At 41.2% G+C, this 20,042-nt stretch overlaps 1 protein-coding gene and 1 long non-coding RNA gene across 3 annotated transcripts in view; one reads left to right on the top strand and one right to left on the bottom strand.

Moving 5' to 3' along the window:
* Window positions 1-6,901: 6,901 nt before the first annotated feature.
* On the bottom strand, window positions 6,902-7,605 carry LOC310681675. The gene is made up of 2 exons (XR_014513497.1): window positions 7,511-7,605; window positions 6,902-7,382 (listed from the first exon to the last, which is right to left on the bottom strand). It is a non-coding gene; the product is annotated as an uncharacterized lncRNA (long non-coding RNA).
* The window catches only part of RANBP9 (RAN binding protein 9), a 27,387-nt gene continuing 14,720 nt past the window's right edge, over window positions 7,376-20,042 (top strand). For both annotated transcript variants that reach the window (XM_083449463.1, XM_083449462.1), the window contains exons 1-5: window positions 7,376-7,953; window positions 13,163-13,274; window positions 16,563-16,615; window positions 17,642-17,809; window positions 19,237-19,259. In XM_083449463.1, the coding sequence (XP_083305589.1) occupies window positions 7,515-7,953; window positions 13,163-13,274; window positions 16,563-16,615; window positions 17,642-17,809; window positions 19,237-19,259 (795 nt within the window). In that variant the 5' untranslated portion in view covers window positions 7,376-7,514. The remainder of the gene's footprint in view (window positions 7,954-13,162; window positions 13,275-16,562; window positions 16,616-17,641; window positions 17,810-19,236; window positions 19,260-20,042) is intronic.

Raw genomic sequence — 20,042 nt, 5'->3', positions numbered from 1 at the left:
TGTTCCCAGTCTTCCTATAATCAAAATAGTCTTGCTGTAAGGGAGGAACCATAGTGCTTGAGGGGCAAAGGAGGGGATGTGTTCTTCAAAATGAAAATGAAAAGAAATTATTCATGAAAACTGTAGACCATTGCTGTCATAGAAGGGATAGTCTCACACTTCAGAACCACTAAATCAGGAGTGTAGAATCAGCACCTACAACTGCAAAGCTCTGGATTGCAGATGGGAATATGAATTTAATGACACAATGATTTAATGATTCAAATGACCATTGGTCATGCTGCCTGGGATGGATAGAGGTTGGTAGCTGAACAACATCTGAAGGGCCACAGGTCCTACTTCCCTCCCACGTTGTTATGTAAAATCTTTCGCAAGTATTTCCCATGCTGCCTAGGCATGAGGGAGAGGGAGATTTGCATAATTGTTAACAGCATCAGTAAATGCTGTTAATAATTATTTATAATAGAAGCAATGCTTGTTGCAGTTCTTGAGGTAGGGAAGAAAAGGATTGTAGCCTTAACAGGAACCTCCTGAAACATTATGAAAATCAGAATTAGAAAATCAGCTGGCTAGTAGTGATGGATGTACAAGACAAAATTAAAAGTGTCATCCAGGCAGAAAAATGAGGATGTGCGTCCATTTAAAAAACTGTTAAATCTGGAGTACAGTAACTTGAAGAGAATTTACTAAGATTTTCAATTTCTATTAAAATTATGACATTGTGAGCTCTTTGTACGTATTCTTTTCTTACTTTGCTCTAGATAACGTTAAAAAGAAGCCCAACAGTGTGTTAAGAAATACTTTCATCCCTGTCCTTCAAATTTGCAAGAAGGGGAGGGGGAAGCAACCCTCTGCTCATTAGAGGCGCTTAATAATTTTTTTGCAGCCTAGTTAAAATAGTCTGATATCTCTAAGAGAGGTGGTCTTTTATTCTGCATGAAAGCAATACTGTCTGTCCTTAATGCTCTTGCATGACAATAAAAGTATTGAAGCATGCAGGCGCTAGACTGCCATTAACTGTACGTATTTTAGAATAGCATTGAACCTTTACATAATGCACCTGGAGAAATAGTTTGATTTTTGCGTAAAGGTATACCAGTGTCATTTTTAATGGCCTTTGCTTTATTTCTGTCGACAGCTTCCTTGCCACACTGCTGTTTGGCATATGCACATGCTCATGCAGAGATCAGTGAAATGACAGCTTCATATGTGTCTTTGGAATATGGGCCCATTCAGATGTGGTCCTGAATAAAAGCACACCAAAAACACATAACCATTATACATCAAATTGCTTGTTCCTTTTGTCTCTCTCCCCAAGTTATAATTGCTGGCAGTCTAGTGCAACAGACTGCTTGAGCATATTAGAGAAAAAAGGTTAAGAGCTGATAATTGTATGGTTTGCCTTTTGGAAACTTCCACTTTCACATTTTTTAAATTTAAAAAATGTTATTTTATGTATTCACAATCCCGTTTTTCAAGCTCAGAGCTCCGGCGTTAACGTTTTCAATCTCAGAAGTATTTCTTTATTAGATTTATATTATATGCTGCCTTATCAAGAAGCATTTGTGGTTCTCTTCCAAGCCCTATTTTACCCTCACAGCAATCATGTGAGGAAGGTTAATCTGAGATACGGTAACTGGCTCAAGGTCACCCAGTGAACTTTGTGTCAAAGGGAATTTGAACTTTAGTGTGATGCCACTGGAGTCCAACAACGATCAAGATTTTTAAGATGAAGGCTGCAGAATTTCCAGCTTAAGGAGTTAGGGCTCAAAATCTGCATTGGATGGTGGTTTTGTCTTGATTAGAACATTGCCCATAAAAATGTCGCTGCTGCAGCTTTTTCTAGCAGGAAGAAAAGTAGTTGGAGAAACTTATCTTGTATGTCAGGTTATGAGCTACAATGGGGGTGATGTGGAAGTAGGGGTAAGTGGAACCCTGTCTTTGAACCATGTTATAATCATGGGGGAAATCTGGGCTACAGAACCAGTGGTATTCCAGTTTTTAGAACAGGAGTGGGAAACCAGTGGCACACTACATGTTCTTGGACTACAATTCCCATCATCCACAAACAGCATGGCCAATGGTCAGCAATGATGGGAAGTTGATCTCCATCCCTACTTTAGAATACCCTCCTTTCACCAATGCCACTTCCACCTGCTATGGCAGAGTAATGAACACCAGGGCCTCATGCAATCTGGTCCCAAAAGCAGGGCACAGTGACCCAACACAAATGATCATATGTACAAGCCCCAGCTTGACTGTTACCCCTTTTATCTGTTGACAAGGTGTGAGGAGTGAAGAATCGTTGCTGGGAATATGCAGTGTTGTTGCACTGACATGCCACAAAGCTGGCATTGTACTTGTGCAGTGAAGGGAGAATATCTTGCATAATGTACCAAGGCACATGATTCTACCAAAGCCAATCCCGTACTGGAAAGTTGTTTAAATTTTACACTTTGAAAGTTGAAAGGATTTGAGTGAGAATGTAGCTTGTAGGGTGAGGCAAAAGGGTTGTTTACAGATGTGCAAAACCCTGCCTAACTTCTAGCTGACTCGCCATCTGTGATCGCCAGGCATCTTTGACAGAGTTTTCACAACAGTTGAAGTGTTGTTCAGAAGGTGTGGTGCACATTCCCTTCTCCCTACTAAGCATAATGAGAGAAAGAAGCACATAGCCTGCCCTCCTCTTGAGTAGGTTTTTGGCAGTTACAGAAGGTAAATTTAGTGCCTGGGTTTCAGGGGGCAGAGTGGAATATTCAGAACTCTATACAGTATGTCCTAAACACATGACCAGGCATGCTCATTTGAAACAAAAGAACTTTGGCATTGCACAAAATGACTTTTCTTTTCTTTTTTAACAGAATATTAAGCATATCAGAACACCTGAAGCATTTTTCAGATGGAAAAAATGTTATTTAAACTGTGGTTGGGATTTTGTTCTGTTGAGCCTAAGGAACACCCTGCTTCTCCGATCTGGGAGGAATGACAAACTGTGCTATGATAGATGGGATGTAAGCTGGGATAGACTTTCTTGGTGAGAGACAATGTCAGCTTTGCTTTCTGCCTGGGGTAGGTACCATTGCCCTCTCTCTGTTATTGGACTCAAACTCCAATCATCACCAGCCAACATCTGGAGAGCCACAATTTCCCCATCACTGCTTAAGTGGTCACTAACTTGGAAGTTGATTACTACTACAAATCAGGCAATGGGGGCTTCAGGATTCCATATGGTTGATCATTTTGCTTTTGAATAGATTATCTATGAAACATGCAAGTATAGGCAGGCTGGAGGCAGTATCTTTCTGAATACCAGTTGGTGAAAACTGCTGGAGGAGAGAATGCACCTGTGTTTAGGCTCTGCTTGCTGGTTCCCCACTGGCATCTGATCAACCACTGAGAGAACAGGAAGTTGAATTAGATGATCCATTTGCCTCCTCTTCTTATCTTCTGGTCTGGACCACCTTGACCGATCCACCTCTTTTGTAATCTGTGCAGCTGCTGTCCATGAATGGACACTTGACTGTGACCACTGGTGGTAAGAGGAACAGCTGTGGGGGAGAAGAATTAACAACAACACCCTGCGCTTCCTGGTAATTCTAACTGGCTTATTGTACCACCTGCTGACAGAAGTGTCTGAGTAGAGGTGTTGCTGCACTCTGGGACTAGGACACCAGTATTTCCTATAGATCTATACTCTCTCTGTGGCTGTTCTTCCTAAATGGATACTGGACTGTTGCCAATGCAAGAGGAATGGGAACGGTAGAGAGGAATCACTCAGTCTTGCATTTGCTTTTGATACTTAACTAGGAGGCTGGTTCTAGAGAACAGCATTTGGGAATTATGTCTTGGCCCCTGGTAGTTATCCTGTGTGGTGCCACGAGGCACTATTTTGTCCCCAATGCTACCTAACAGCCACATGAAACCATTGGGAGTGGTCATTATGAGATTTGAAGCAAAGTGTCAACAATATGCTGATGATGTTCAGCTCTATTTTTCTGTAACATCTGGGCCAAGAGGCCTGGATCCGGGACTGCACCTGATTTATACAGGAACAGGTACATAGTTTGGAGTGCTCCTATTTCCATTGTTGTCACTGAAGGTCAAGTGACTTCAGTGGCTAGAAGTGTCTATTGTTATTTCTGGAGAGGGTAAACTGAACTATTGTAAGGTACTTTATTTGTGGTTGCCCTTAGGATTGGTCTGGAAGCTGGAGCTAGTGCAGAATACAACAGCTGTGTTGCTCAGTGGGCGTTTCTACCGTATGCATATAACACATATACTTAAAGAACTGCAGTGGCTGCTAGTTTGTTACTGAGACCAGTTTAAGGTTCTTTTATCAGTTACAAAGACCAAATAGTTCACCAGGTTACCTAAGAAAATGTCTTCTCCTGTATATACCTGCTCTAGCACTCAGATCTGCAGAGGAGGCTTGGTGTTCATTGTATGATAGTACAGAAAAGTTCCTTCTTTGGGGCAGTGTCTACCCTATGGAGTGACCTCCCTGTTGAAGATGAGGCAGGCACCAACTGTTATGGGCATCTTGCAGGCCTTAAAAACTTACCTATTTGCTCAGGCATTCCCAGGCCGTTCATCCCAGTTTTTAGCGTAACTGATGTCATATGTTTTAGGATTCTGAGGGTGAAAGGCTCTATAGAAAAAGTTTTATAGTGAAAAATATTCTTATAGACAATTATAATTTGGTGTAGTGAATGCATGGAAGACTAGGCTAAGCATTTCCAGTTTCGGAACACAAATCAGTGCAGTATCTCACCACATTAAAAACAACAAAACAGAATAGCACACACCCCATGTATACACACAATATCCAAAATGGACATATCCTAAATGCACAAAATCATGGTGTTTTGACAGTGGGGAGAGGGTTGTTGGCTGTGTCTGCTCTGTTTAAAAGGCCTCAAACTAACCTCTCTTACATAATTGTTACCTAATTGGAGCCAGCTGAATTGTTGCTCTCTCCCCTCCCCCCCCCCAAGACGTTATTATCAGAACATGATACTTCAGGATGATTGCTCCCTAAGTACAATTGGCAAATTATTTTCAGTCCTTACTTTGCATATCCTCCCTCCCCCCCCAAAAAAAAAATGCGGTAGCAGAGGCCTGAGTATTCACAAGCCTCCTTTTAGTCTTTGGATGATCAAACAGGGCTACAGCTTATGTTGGGTTGGGATAAGAGAGGCTTTCTTGTATCTTGGCTTTGAGAGGGTGCAAATCAATAGAAAGCAACACAGGCCAGCTGAGTTCTGCACTTTACCAAAGGAACACTTTGGAAGAGCTAGCATGTCTACATTTGAAATGTTATCATCCTGATATCGTTCCACAAACATGCACCCCTCTGAAATGGGTTCCAGCCTTCCAGAGGTGCGCCTGAGTACAAAGGAGCTTCTTCCAGAAAATGAGAGAGCTTTATTATTATATTTGCTTTAAGCAAGGTGTACTACATCATGCCACAGTTCACCAGAACAGGTCTAGTTGAGGTTGAGATCAATAAAGTAACAAACCTAGCATGACAAGTAGTTCCCCCTATAGGAACCATGAATTAAAGAGGCCTGGATGGTTTCCCTTCTTTGGCCCAATTTTTAAAATGACTTATGCAAGCATTTCAGGTTTTGCCTTTCACTGAATGTGCAATAAAAGGCAAGTATCCAAATGGAGAGGGATGACATTTTCTAGCTGTGGAAAGCAGTACCCGTGAGAAAATATGTTTCTGTATTACTCATAACTGAAGGATTGGACTTGGATCTTAAAATTAGCCCACACCGGAGGTAGTGAATATCTGTATCACAGTGCTTTATACTGAACTCCCACAGAATGGTGCTTATCCAACTGAAGTGTGTTGTATGATTTATTCATTTATATTTAGAATTTTTTTTAATGAGTTTTCTAGGTTTTTAGCTGTTATTTTTTATTTTATATGGATATCATTGGGACCCACTCTATGTTTGTTATTTGTTTTAAACTTTGTAATTTTGTGTTTTAGATTGTTGTGACCCATCCTAGGACCTTAGGGCTAATGAATCAAGTTAATAATACTAAACATATATTTTAAGACTGTGACATCATCATATTTTGCCTAGTATTGAATTTGTAAACAACTGAAAAGATTGCTTAATCGTTGATATCAGGCCATCTTTTGAGATCCCAGCTTAACTTGGATTTTGTGTTTTTGTTTTCTTCTGTGGGAGGAGAAAAATAAAGTAACAATAAACCCAAGCTGTCTTCCTTTTCCTTTAAGGCTCATCCTCTGTTAAGAGAACAGAACCAATTCTGACCCCGCCCCGCACCATGTTCACTATATAAAAGAACGTAAGTTTCCCCACGCCTCCTCTTTCTTCTTCTCCGACCCCATACCTAGTACAAAACTAATGTCTAATATCAAATGTAACTGATTTGTAGAAAATACTTTACAACCTGAAAAGGAGACAATGCATGTACTTTCGTAAACCAAGAAAATCTTTAATAATTTTTTTTAAAGAACCAATTCACCTTTGGCAGCAACCTAGCACACCGAACAGCAATCTTGATTTTCCTTAAAATACCATTTATTGGCAAATCCTGCAAGAGGGAGGCAAGGAGTCTCCCCACACATCCCGTTTCTGGATCCTTATAGAAGTAATAACTGGATTGTAAATTGGAATTAAAATAAGGTTGCGACGGTGAATAGGCATACTTGAAAGCAAACAACGTCTAAAAAAAAAATCAGCAGGGTTGACTGCAGAGAAAAATGTGTTCCGGATGGAAACGTTGATGTGAAATATACACTTTAAGTTTCTCTTTCAAAAAAGAAACGTGGGTTAAAGCGGCGGCGCCGCCCCCCCACTCACTTTCCTGCTCTGGCTTCCCTAACAGTTTTCCGAGTTACGTCACTGGATCCAGCCCCCTTTTCCACAGGTGACACGGGGCTGGAGGGAGGGGAAAAGGGCTTTACGTCGCGCACAAAGGCAGCCTCCCAGAAGCGCTCTAGGCCGGCGCCGTTTCGCCGAAGGCGCCTGAGGACCCCCGCCCTCAGCTTCTTCAGAAAGGAAGCCCCGCCCCTCGGCTCCCTACGCCGCCACGCAGCTCAGCTGACTGAGGAGGACGTTCTGCGGCGGCGGCGGCGGCTGCCGCACAACCTTCGCCGTTGCTGGCAGCGTCCGCAGCGCAATAAGTAACAGCGCCTGGTGCTGCCAACTCTTTCTCTCGCTCTCTCCCGCCCCCAAGCTCTCGCGCGCCCCGCGTCAACATCGCCGCGCGCAGCTTCCCGAGCTCGAGGCCAGCCGCTGCACGCACGCGCCGGCTCGTCATCGGCTCCGTCTGTTTCCAACCCCCCTGCTCGCCTTCGCGCGAGCTCAGTCGGGTCCCTCAGCCGAAGAAGCGGAGCCTCTCTTCGCCGCCTCTTCCTTCTTCCCTGGGTCTCACTCCGGTTTGGGGCTTCCTCTTCCCGTTTTATATTATACTACACCTCCTTCAAGCCTCCTCTCAGTTCACTTGGGACAGCGGACGAGGAGGAGGCCGGCATGTCCGGGCAACAGCAGCAGCAACTCCCGGCGACGGCTCCTCAAGCCCCGGGCAACCCTACTCCCTCACCGGCCTCCGCCGCCCTCCTGCTCCACCCGCCGCCGCCTCCCCCGCCGCCGCCGGCCACCTCGGCCCCGCCGCCGCCCCCTCCTCCGCCCGCTATCGCCGCCGCCGCCACCACAACAGCCGCCGCCGCCTCAGCTGGGCCCATGCCTGCCGGGAGCGGCGGCGGCGGCGGCAGCAGCAGCGCCCCGGCGCCCTTCCCTCACGGCGGCGACCCGGCCCTGAACGAGCAGGAGAAGGAGCTCAAGCGGCGCCTCAAGCGGCTCTACCCGGCCGTGGACGAGCAGGAGACGCCGCTGCCGCGCTCCTGGAGCCCGAAGGACAAATTCAGCTACATCGGCCTCTCGCAGAACAACCTGCGCGTCCACTACAAAGGTGAGAGGGACGGAGGGAGGGCGAGGCCGAGGCCGCCGCCATCCCCAGGCCCCCTCCGCCTCTTCCTCCGAAAGGCAGGCTGAGAAACTCCCAGGGAAGCGCTGAACGTCTCCCCCGAAAGCGTCGGGAGGCTTCGGTTGTTGCCTTTCTTCGCCGAGGTCGGTGGACCCCGAGCCTAGACTTCCTTTCCGCACCCCGCTTTCCGAAGACGGCACACCAGTTGGGCCAGTACATATTCCCCTCCCGTGCCTGGAGCAGAATAGCCCTTTCTCTTCTTCCCCCACCCTGGTCGTTGGAGGAGTCCCTCAGTCCCCCCCCCCAAAAAAAAACCCAACAACATTATTTTTCTTTCCATCTCCGGCAGACAATGCTGACGCCAGTCCTGCAAGCTCCCCAACTCGCCCACAGAAAGATCTTGTGGCACCTGCTCTCCCCCTCCCCAGTTAACTCCTTCCTTGATCCTTTCTGTTTTTCTTTCTCTACGCCCCCCTCTCCCAATACCACCTCTTTGAGCAATCAGGCCTGTTCCGGAAGCTAGGCCTCGGATTACCTTTGTCAAACCTTCACTCCTATGATCTTAGGGTGGGGTGTATATATGTGAGTAAAGAAAGACATTTGGGACTTTAATTTGAGGTCATTGCTCTTCTACCCCCCCCCCCCAAATCTCACATATCCTTTCCTTAGTGGGGGAACAGAAGCATCTTGAGAAGGAACCATCATGGGGGAGGGGGAAATGTAGAAAAATAGAACAACAGGAAATAGCTCTCATTGGATCTTCCGAAGAATTTAGACAGCCAAGTGGAGACAATCTGGCTTTATCCCTCCCTCCTTGCTTGTCTCTCTCCACTGGTTTCAAATATGTAAGGGACACTCGAGGGATCCTTTGCTTTCTGGTTTGGGGGAAGAGGATAAACAAACTCAGTCGATCAGTTCTCTTGTTGAATAACAGCTTGGGGTCAGGGGAGGAGAAAAGCAAGTCAGTCACTGTGACGTGTCCAATTAAAAATAACCAGTTATGGCAAGAAATGTGTGTTTGTTTAGCAAAAGTGCAAAGGTCAATACAGGTTGGAAGAACAAATGTAAAACTACTGAGCATGGAAAAGTGAGGAAAATAGGTTAGAAAAACATTGTTCGTTTCCAGGAATTCAAAATGTTTATCACATTACAAGTAGCCCCAAAATATATTTTGACAGATTTCCCCCCTTATGTCCACAAGCAACAGTGGGGTGTATTACTTCATCAAATAAAAGAAACTGAATTTTCTACTAGGGTGGGGGTTTCTTGTAACAGATTGTTTTTTTTCTGCAGCTTCTGGAAATGGCATACAAAACCCAGATACGATTTTAAATAGAGGGGGTGGCTAGTTAATGTGAATCTAGAAAAAATATACCTATTGTATAGGAAGCTGTTTATAGAGTTGGCAATGAAAAGCCGGTTCTTGTAAGATTATAAGATGTGTATAGAAGGGCAGTGGGAAGCCTTCAGTGTAGTTAGGCTTGGAAGAATATAAAATGTTAAAATTGAAGTAAAATTACTGATGAACACAAAGGAATCTAAACCCAGAATCTAAAATTTCCCAAGCCCTCTGCTTAGGATGAGTGTCGTTCTGCTTTGTTGTTTTTTTGTGTGTGTGTTTGTTCATGCATACATTCACTGTGTTATATGGAAGTGCTGTGTTGTATAGAAACACTGTATATAAGAAAGTTGCAGTCATTACTTTGAACTTCCTGTTAGGTTCATGTGTGTAATGCTTTCAGCTTCTTTTTTGCTTGCTAAGGTATGGTTATTTTGTAGTGGCCTACACTTTGGGGATTAATTTGTGGTTGTCTCAACTATCACTTTTGTTGTTCCTTTGTGTTATCTTGTGTGCTACTTTCTTAGTATAGAATACTTCTGTCTTATGGCTTGACTTAATGTAAAACTATATTTAGTGGCGTGTTTTTTCTTGTGCTGCAATGCTCAGAAATAGTAATGCACTGCACTGCATTGCTCAGAAATAGTAGCATATTTCTTCAGAGCTTACAGTGAGCTGTGACCACAACTGTGGAGAAAAGGGGACAGCTTCATAACTTACTATTCATAGACCACTTTGTAATTACTGTTATTGAAAAATACCTTCAGTTTACTGAGAATGTGGAGGGAAGGTCTTTGAAGCGTTGACTAGCTGGGCAGGTAGGCATCGCTGAAAACCAAGGGCCTGTATCTGATAAGACTTGATTTGCTTGGACCTAAATAAGAAAATGGTGAAATGCTTTTCTTTTTCCATTATGTGGGATTGTGATATTTCTAGTTAGAAAAGCAGTTTCTTCTTGCAAGCAGCAGCCCCACTGTCATTTAGAATATATAGAAAAATAACTTGCAGAGTGACTCAAGTGTTAGAATAATAGAGAATATCAGGAAAAAATGGTATTTGAGTTTTGCATATAATGAAATTTCTGAAAAGTTCAGTGCTTAATCAGTTATTGCTTTGGCGGTTAGTCATATCAACTTAAGGACAAATTTTCTAAAAGTAAACTATTATAACAGCATTCTTTGCTAAACTCTAGATAGGATCACGTAAAAGTATGAAATTGGTCAGTGGGTGAGACCTCTATTGCCAAGTTTTCATGTAGAATATGGCTGGGATGGATAGTAGTGCAAGAATTTATCAATTGGTTCCTGCGCAGCTATGTAATGTACAGTAGTGAGGAAGTTTGCTCATCTTTCAAGAAGTTACAGTTAGAATTGCATGAGTTCTATATTTCATGGTGCCTATATTAATTTTCAGATCATTTAAGTGTAAATCCTGTTTGTTAAATCCTATCCATCTCAGCATTACCTCTTAATGAACTGATAATATAGTTAGCTTTGGGACATTCATAAATAAAATGAAAACACTACTTAAAAATTGCATTCTACTTTATATAGTGTAGATATTGTAAATAAAATACATATATGGAAACAGGTCCAGGGGGACAAGTTTCTTCTGCACCCTGAATAACATAAATAATGCATTTTAATACATAAATTACTAGGTCCTGAACTGAATGCTTATTGTTTTGCTTTAACTTGTGCGGGCTGCCTGCTCTGTTTTTGTTTTCTAAAGTACCCACATGCTAATAAAACCCACATGATGTTTTATTTTTCTTTTAGTTTGTTTTACACCTAATCTACTCCAAAGGGGTGGGGGGCGAAGCTTTGTAAGTGTCACATGACTCAACAAATTAGCACTGTTCAGAATCATACTCATAATAAATGGAGGGGAGGGTCTTCCTAATGTGACACAAGAATTGATCAATCAGTGCTGTGTAATCTACCTTTAGCTCCAAACTAGAATAACAAGTTTGCTCTAAGAACAAGGTACATAGGTTTAAGTACAGTGATTACTATTCACAGTGGGCTTGCACAACCTATGCATGTCTGCTTGTACCCTCAAGTTGCAATCCTGTGCCTACTTACCTAAGAGTAAGTACCATGGAATTTTGCAGGAGTTACTACTTCTGAGTAAACATCCATAGGATTGTTTGTTTTTTAAGTTGTAAATCCAGTAATATATGTTTGTGTTAACATTTTCTAAGTTTGCTGAAACACAGCTGAATAACATATACAAAAATGTATCTTTGTTGGATGACATGCTGAAATATTATTTGATTGATCAAATAATATATTAAAATAAGTATTTTATTTAACCCTTTCTTCACAGTAAATAAGGAACTCTGGAGAAACTAGATAATTCATTGCTGATAAGATAATGATTTATATCTGTTGAATTACTAATTTAAAAATATTTGATGTTCAATGCTGATGGAATATTTTTATATAGCAGATGTCAAAGCGAAAGATGATACAAAACTTAGTGGCAATAGTCTTCTATGTTTTGCTTCGGACAAAGTTCCAGTTCACTCACTGATACGTTACTCCAGTGCAAAGGAAGAAGGGTTGCAATCAGATATCAAAATAAGGAAAACATTTCCAGACTGGGGCAAGGGTTGCCTATGTGGTGCCCTCTAGATGTTGCTGCAACTTCTAATCCCTGATCTGGGACTGATGGAAGTTGTAGTCCAACAACATCTGAATGACACCATGGTAGCAGTATTCTTAAGAGGGTTTCTTCTCCAGTCTTCAGAGAGTAGCTGGAGGTGGGGTAACAGAAAAAGGTCCTTAATCTCAGGGTTGTGGGTTCGAGCCCCAAGTTGGGCTAAAAGATTCCTGCATTGCGGGGGGTTGGAATAGATAACCTTTGTGTTCCCTTCCAGCTCTACAGTTCTATGATTCTACCCAGTGCTTTTTTTCTGGGGGTACGCATACCCTTAAACATTTTGTGAATCTTAAGTTTGGCCTCATTGAGGGGCAGTATTTCAATATGAGCACGAAAATGAGTGTACCCCGAAACATTTTTTAAGAAAAACACTGATTCTACCAGAGCTTTTCATAATACTATGACAGCTGATGCTTAGGTTCACCTTTGAAAGTATATGCAGATGTGGGAGTAACCCCAAATTTCATTTTTAAGATTCTGTATTTCTGAGTGAGATGATACGCAGGTATCAAAGTAACTCCTATGTCTGCAAATACATTCAGTGATCAGTCTAGATACTGGTCTGGGAAATACAACAATTTGCTTTTCTCTGTGGCAGATGCAAATGCCTGTTTTTCTGCCAAGGCTACTTAAAACTCATATTCTCTAATTTGACAAGTCCTCGATGCAGAAACCAAGTGTCACAATATCAATACACTAGGAGTGCAATCGTGTGCACAGCTGGGATGATTAAATCCTGTTGAAGTCAGTGGGATTTAAGCAGCATATGTGCACAATTGCAGCTCAGATTATTAAAAACCATGTTGCATAATGCAGATATGTGGTTAAGCAAAATGTATGATCAAACATGATGAAATTTGGACTAGAGATTGTCTGATGTGAGGCTACAGGTGGGACCAGACTTGGAGCAATGGAACTCTGTAAATAAATTTTCAAAACTTACCAACCTGCACATTTTACTAGCCTGCTAAGAGGCTAGTAAATGGCTAGTAAACTAGCCTGCTAAGAGGCTAGTAAATGGACCAGTCATTTGATCGGTTTTGCAATGGATTTAGTATTGATTCCTAGGCAGGTGCCAATAGGATGTCTGGAAATAGTTAAGTGAATGTTTCATTTCCTAACTGTTTCATTTACAATCACACTTCTTTTATTATATGAAGTAGTAAATGTGTATTTTAATATATTTTTCAGGCCATGGAAAAACTCCAAAAGATGCTGCTTCTGTTCGAGCTACTCATCCCATACCTGCAGCTTGTGGAATATACTATTTTGAAGTTAAAATTGTCAGCAAAGGAAGAGATGGGTAAGGTTTGAGTGCACCTTTGTTTCAGAAACAATTTAATTTATACAATACATCTATTTCTGCTAAAACAATAATTTAGTGTTCATGTTGAAAAATGTCCAGATTCTACTTTCTGTTCAGATCTGGTAAAAGTAGTAGATATTTAATCAAGCTCTCTCCACATGTTTAAAATTTAATCCTAGTAATTGATTTTAGAGTTGCAGACCCAAGTTTCCACAAATAGTCTAGAGAAATCAAATTCTCGATTCACTTTTGGCATGAAAGGTTACAATTGAATTTTAAGCAGACAATTCATTTCCATTGATAAGTATTTACTGTAACAGTCTGATGGAGTCCAGAATTGCTTGAGTTGTATTCTTTGCTGGCCTTTATGAACATAGGAACAGCACCTGGGCACTCCTTAGAGTGTTAGTAAGCAGAGTATAGTATTCTTCGGGTTTCCTTTCACTGTGATAATATTTTAGTGAATTCAGATGTTGCCACTCGTTTTAAATAGTTTACTGCAGTATAGAATGTGAAAATTCTGATCTCTGTAATTGGAATTGATATGTCTTACTCTACAATCCTGCTTATCTAGCATGCAGAAAGTTAATATCTAGGACACAAATAGATCATGGCTTTCACAGATTGTTTTGGTGGCATCTTTTTCTGGGGCACTGATGTTGAAAAGTCTCAATTGCTGCCTGATTTAAAGAACCAGTCTTAGAAATATTATAACTGAAGTGCAGAACTGAAGTTGTTGATAATTCCAGCATGGGCAACAATGAGTTTCAATTAGTAATTGCCTTTGGGAGAATCTCAAAGAAATAATCTTGGAATAAGACTTATTCTGACTAAAAGGTTCTCTATGCCGATAAAGCCATTCATACCGCAATGTTTTAACACCTTAATGTTTTGCATTGTTAGAGTCAAAACTTGCATCTGTGGTGGAGGCTATAATATGAAGTAGCTGTTTGGAAGACCTAAGTTGAAGTAGGGACGCGGGTGGCACTGTGGATTAAACCACAGAGCCTAGGACTTGCTGATCAGAAGGTAGGCGGTTCGAATCCCTGCGACAGGGTGAGCTCCCGTTGCTCGGTCCCTGCTCCTGCCAACCTAGCAGTTCGAAAGCACCTCAAAGTGCAAGTAGATAAATAGGTACCGCTCCAGTGCGAAGGTAAATGGCATTTCCGTGTGCTGCTCTGGTTCGCCAGAAGCGGCTTAGTCATGCTGGCCACATGACCCGGAAGCTGTACGCCGGCTCCCTCGGCCAATGAAGCGAGATGAGCGCCACAACCCCAGAGTCGGTCACGACTGGACCTAATGGTCAGGGCTCACTTTACCTTTACCTTTAAGTTGAAGTATGGGTCTGGTGACTATGGTCGATTCCAAATCTTCCTATCTGCAAAATGTGAACAGATAGGATCTGTTGCAGTGTGGTTACGACAGTGGTTGAGGGTGTGACAATAGGTTTGGATTGTAAAGTGCTGTATGGATAACACAATAAGCACCTATGTATAATTCACAGCTTTTGTAGATATGGGCGAGTGCTAGAAAAGCTGAAAGTCAGTACAGGCATACCTTGGGGTAGGTCTGCTTCATGTTGTGTCTTTTCACGTTATTTCCCGCGGCAACCTGGAAGTACTAGAATGGGTTACTTCCGGGCTTTGCTGCATGCGCAGAAGCGCCAAATTGCAGGCGCAGCACTTCAAGTTGCATTTCACATTATGGGTGGGCCTCCGGGACGGATCCTGTCCGTAATCTGAGGTACCACTGTATGGCAATGCTGATTTTGGACTTGGATCTTAAACATTAACTTTGGTTAACCTGGATTCAGTGGGTATACCTGGTCAGTTTGCTACCTTCCATCCTGTATTTGTCAATGGTAAAACGGGAATATGTGAACTACAGTGGTACCTTGGTTCTTGAACAGCTTAGTTGTCGAACAAATCAGTTCCCGAACACCTCAAACCTGGAAGTAAGTGTTACAGTTTGCAAACGTTTTTCAGAAGCCGAATGTCCGATTCAGTTTCCGCTTGAGTGCAGGTAGCTCCTGCAGCCAATTGGAAGTCGCGCTTTGGTTTTTTGAACGGTTTCGGGAGTCAAACCGGCTCCTGGAACGGATTAAGTTCAAGAACCAAGGTACCATTTTATATCAAAGTAGCATTAAGAGGCTGAATAACATATGGATGTATTTTGAAGAGTAGAATTATTACTGAAATGAATTTCATGTTCCTATAGTTTATTGCATTTATCTGAAGAAAATTGATTAATCAGACATGAATTGCCATAGTGATTGTATCTAGAGGTATACTTGATCAGCTATTGGAGCTTGATGTGTCTGATTCATGCCAGTTTTTACATAGCTAACAGTATGTGGATCATAGACTGTGGGTTAGGGTCTGGGAAGAACTACACTCACAAAGGTTCCTGATGTTTTCTACAGCTTGGTAGAAATCGTAATAGGTTTGCCTAAAATGCCTTGTAATTGTGTAATCCTGCATGTTTACTCAGAAGTAAAACCCACTGAATTCAGTCTGGCTTACTCACAAGAAAGTAGGTATAGGATTTTGACCTCAGTAGTTTAATTTTTACTCCTTTTTATTGTCTCCTATTCATTGCATTTCACAATGTCCCTATACTTCCAAGAGGTATTACATAACTTGTTTTCTTCATGCTGGAATATGTTCCCTTGTTAGGAAGAAGCTCCTTTACTCTTTCTCTTCTTCCTTAGCTTATTTTCTCTTAAGCTATAGCCTTACCAGCTAACAGTCCATGTTTGATGATGACACTTTATCTTAGAAATGCTGACATGCTGCATTTCATTTGTGTATTGATCTTGCTGAGACATTAGGCAAGCTCTTTGAGGAAAATGCAGAAAACCCTGTTTAGCTAACAGGGTAGTGGGGAATCAGAGCTTGATGGATAGGGATGTTGGGGACCCCTAATCAGCTTTTCTTCTCCTGAAGGTATCAGTTTCTGTTCTGCAGTGTAACCAAAATGCAAGTTTTTTCTCAATATTGTTCTTTTCACAGGCATAGAAACATCCTGCATTTGCATTGGCCCAAGTTTACAGAAGCCAGTCCAGATTGCTTACACCACAAATCTAACTTCACACCTCTCAATGAAATGTGTATCTAGTACCTGTCAAAAGAGCATGTGTGATATATTGTGCTATATGAGAAACTGAAACTGCCAATCCATACCTCTTTAATTCAATAGTAGTGAATAGATTTTCTTGCAATGTTGCTGTTTTGAAGTGGTCATTTGAAATTCAAAAAGGATAAACTTTTTTTTTCAATATTACAGTTATATGGGGATTGGGCTCTCTGCTCAAGGTGTGAATATGAACAGACTACCAGGTATGATAAGAAATCATTGTTTTGTTTTAAAACATTGTTTTATTCCTGTGAGATGCTGATCAGAACATCTTTTTTAGATACTAATCCAGATAACCTGTACAAACCTTAAAATTCTGTCGCTAGCATTTTGTAAGTTACGCCCGCACATGTGAGTGTGGGGTTTGTAAAAATGCTCTCCAAGCAAGAAAAATACTCCAGCTGGCACACCCATCACTTAATAAAGTTATCCAAACCTGATCCCACCCTCAAATAGTTTCTTAAATTTCCCTCCATAAGCAGTGATGGGAAGGTTTATCTTTCTCCTCACCCCAAGTTCCATTTCAAAACAGTTTTTATTTTCCTCCTCCTATCCACATTCCAGTACAATTCTATATATGTCTACTTAGGGGTAAAGTCCATTAAGCTTAAATGAGCTTACTGAAGGTGGTGCTGGCTGAAAGGCACTTTCCCCATCCTCCCAATCTAGTATCCCGACACTTCATGGTTTCATCCTCTATCTCTGCATCACCAATTCTTCCCCAGGCTTTAAAACATATTCTCTCCTCCAGCCTCACAAATATGCTACCAAACACTCAGAAGTCTCATCTCTGTGCTTCTTTGTATTGCTTGTTCTATGATAAGAGGCCTTTGGATTTAGCAGCTTGCTGCTGCAGCTCTAATGCTACTTTGTAGTTCTTCTAATACAGCAAAGCATTTATACTCTAAAATTTCATAAATATGCTGAAGTACAGTTTTATGTTCCAAGTCACATACCCATATATCTCATGTTCTTAAAGTAGTAAAGTAAGTTTTAGCTTGATAAGAAGAAAAATATTGCATTACATCTGAATTTCCTTCCAGCATTTCAATACTCTTCTGTGCTTGCCCCCCAACCCTGAGGTTAAATTGTGTTTCCAGTTTATGCATAGTCTTATGCTTATTTTAGGCATATGCCTATAGCTTAACCTTTTTGAATTCAGTTGTGTTTATTTTCAGATGCATCATCTGATGTGCTACAAAGCTAAATGCTACATGTTTTGTTTTAAGGTTGGGATAAGCATTCATATGGGTACCATGGAGATGATGGACATTCATTTTGTTCCTCTGGAACTGGACAACCCTACGGTCCAACATTTACAACTGGTGATGTCATCGGCTGTTGTGTAAACCTTATCAACAATACCTGTTTCTACACAAAGAACGGACATAGTTTGGGTATGAAGAAGAGTCACTGATAATTAAATATATATCAAGACACCTAATGAAATGGTGATAGCACTCTTTCCAAATCTAAGATGTTAAGTATTACTTTGTTGTTGGAGCTCAGCACTGAAAGAAAACATAAAGAAAGTTCAAATACTGTTTCCTCAGTTCTAGGAGGACACTTGCCAGGGCTGTTGTCAGTAGCTCTTTGAGGTTTCAAAAGAGCTCCAGTTTTGCAAAAGTTAATATACAAAATTGCTCACTTCAAAACTGGAAGAAAATCAAATTTAAAATAAACATTCAGCCTAGAGGCAACTTACCATATGACTTTCTGTATCTCAATATTTTCATATCTTCTTTCTATTCTGTTGTTCCCCAAGCCAAAATTCATTTTGCACAGTTCTTATGGTTTTTATCAGCAAAACATAGAACAAAATTAATATAATAAGGAAAACTGTAAAAATATTGGTAATCTGGTACAGCCATACCTTGTGTTGTGTTAGGTTCATGTCGCGCCTTTCTGGCTTGCTAATGCGGCAAACCCAGAAGTGTATACTTCTGGGTTTTCTGTCATGCGCAGAAGCGTTCTGTGCGCTTTGCACATGTGCAGAAGTGCTCTATCGCGCTCTGCGCGGAAGTGCTACTCTAGTTGTGGACTTTTTGGGGTGCAACCGGCACCCCGGAACGGATCATGTCCGCAACTAGAGGTACCACTGTAATAGCTTTGCAGTTGTTTTGATCTAGGCTTCTCTTCTGCTGCGGCAGAAGTTAGAGAGGTAACTTTTGCCAGTTTGCCTTTCCCCTTGCAGCACTGTGCTCCATTAGGAAGTCTGCTCCAGCGGGTTGGAAGACTCTGTGGAGCAGTGTGGGAGTTTGTGCTGGAGGCTGATGGGAAAATTGGCAAAAGTCAATGTGTTTCCCCTGAGTCAAAAGCATTTTGTGGATAGAAAAAATCCCTTCTGCTCGTTGAGGTGAAATCTAGCTCTAACCCATGGGCTGGTTATTTTAAAGTAAAAAACAAATTCTCAAATAAGCTTCATACTGTTGTCATCTCCCTAAAACAGATTCTGAAAGTTAACTTTTATGTTAGTTCATTCCTTGGCAATACAAGTTTTCCTGTAAACTGTGTAAACTATGATTTACCTGGTAAAACAGGAGTTGATAACCCCCTTGCCAACTCTGCATCCCTGTTTTTATTGCCTTTTTATGTTGCATTATCATAGGTACACAAAATACTCTGCCTGCTTCTTAACAGCATAAGAGTACACCTAAGTAAATTCTAAAAAATGAGAATAAGTAACCAGTAATATTTCCTGTCCTCTTGAGATCTAAGCTGTTCAACTTAGATTATATGACCACTGAGTATGTTCTATGATTAAAATACATTTTTCTATGTGACTGTGGCAGCACAAATCTTAATTTATGTCTCTTGATTACAGGTATTGCTTTCACGGATTTGCCGGTAAGATAAACATACTAAAAAATTCAATAGCATTCCTATGTAAAATACACATTTCCCTGCTTGTATAATATGTGTTTTTCCTTTTTTTGTATTTTAAAATGACAACCATGGTAACAAAACAACAATTTGCAATTGGAACAAATGTTTCTCATTTTTACTGGAGGTTTTTATGAAACTTCCAATTTTCACAAGAATATTGGCAAAATGCTATAAACATTGCCTTCCATTTGGTGTGTTAGTACCTTGTGTTAGCATTTATGACTTTTGATGCTTCAGCAAATATTTAGATTACATAGGAGTCACAAGTATGGGGACATAAGTTAGTAGCAGAGCTCATCCTTTGCATGCAAAATGTCCCTGATATAATCTCTGGCAGCAGAAGGTAAGACTTGAAAGACCTCTGTTGAAATCCTAGAGCAGTGGTTCTCAAACTTTTTTTCTCTAGGCCACACTTTCAGAATAAAAATTTGCTCATGCTACACCAATTTTTTTATTGATAAGAAATACATTGGAAAACAAAAAGAAACAACTCCTAGCAGTGCTTGATTTATAACATAGATCCACAACTGCTTTTTAATATGATAATGGGGCATTCAGAATGTATAAAACAATGCAGCTATGTACGAACATTTAATCATTCCCAAAATATAATTATAAATGAGCCTCTTACATACGTACCTTAAGTATATATTCAAACTCAGTGAGAGGTGTGAACTTGCTTTTGCGGTAATCTCATTTATATTCGGTCTACTTTGAGTCAAACTCTCGTCTCCTAAACAACAC

This window comes from Podarcis tiliguerta (genome assembly GCF_965153285.1).
Source record: "Podarcis tiliguerta genome assembly, chromosome: 7".
In the NCBI taxonomy this organism is placed as follows: Eukaryota; Metazoa; Chordata; class Lepidosauria; order Squamata; family Lacertidae; genus Podarcis; species Podarcis tiliguerta.
The sequence above is the reverse complement of the archived record's forward strand: the minus strand, read 5'-3'. Positions and strand labels throughout refer to the sequence as shown.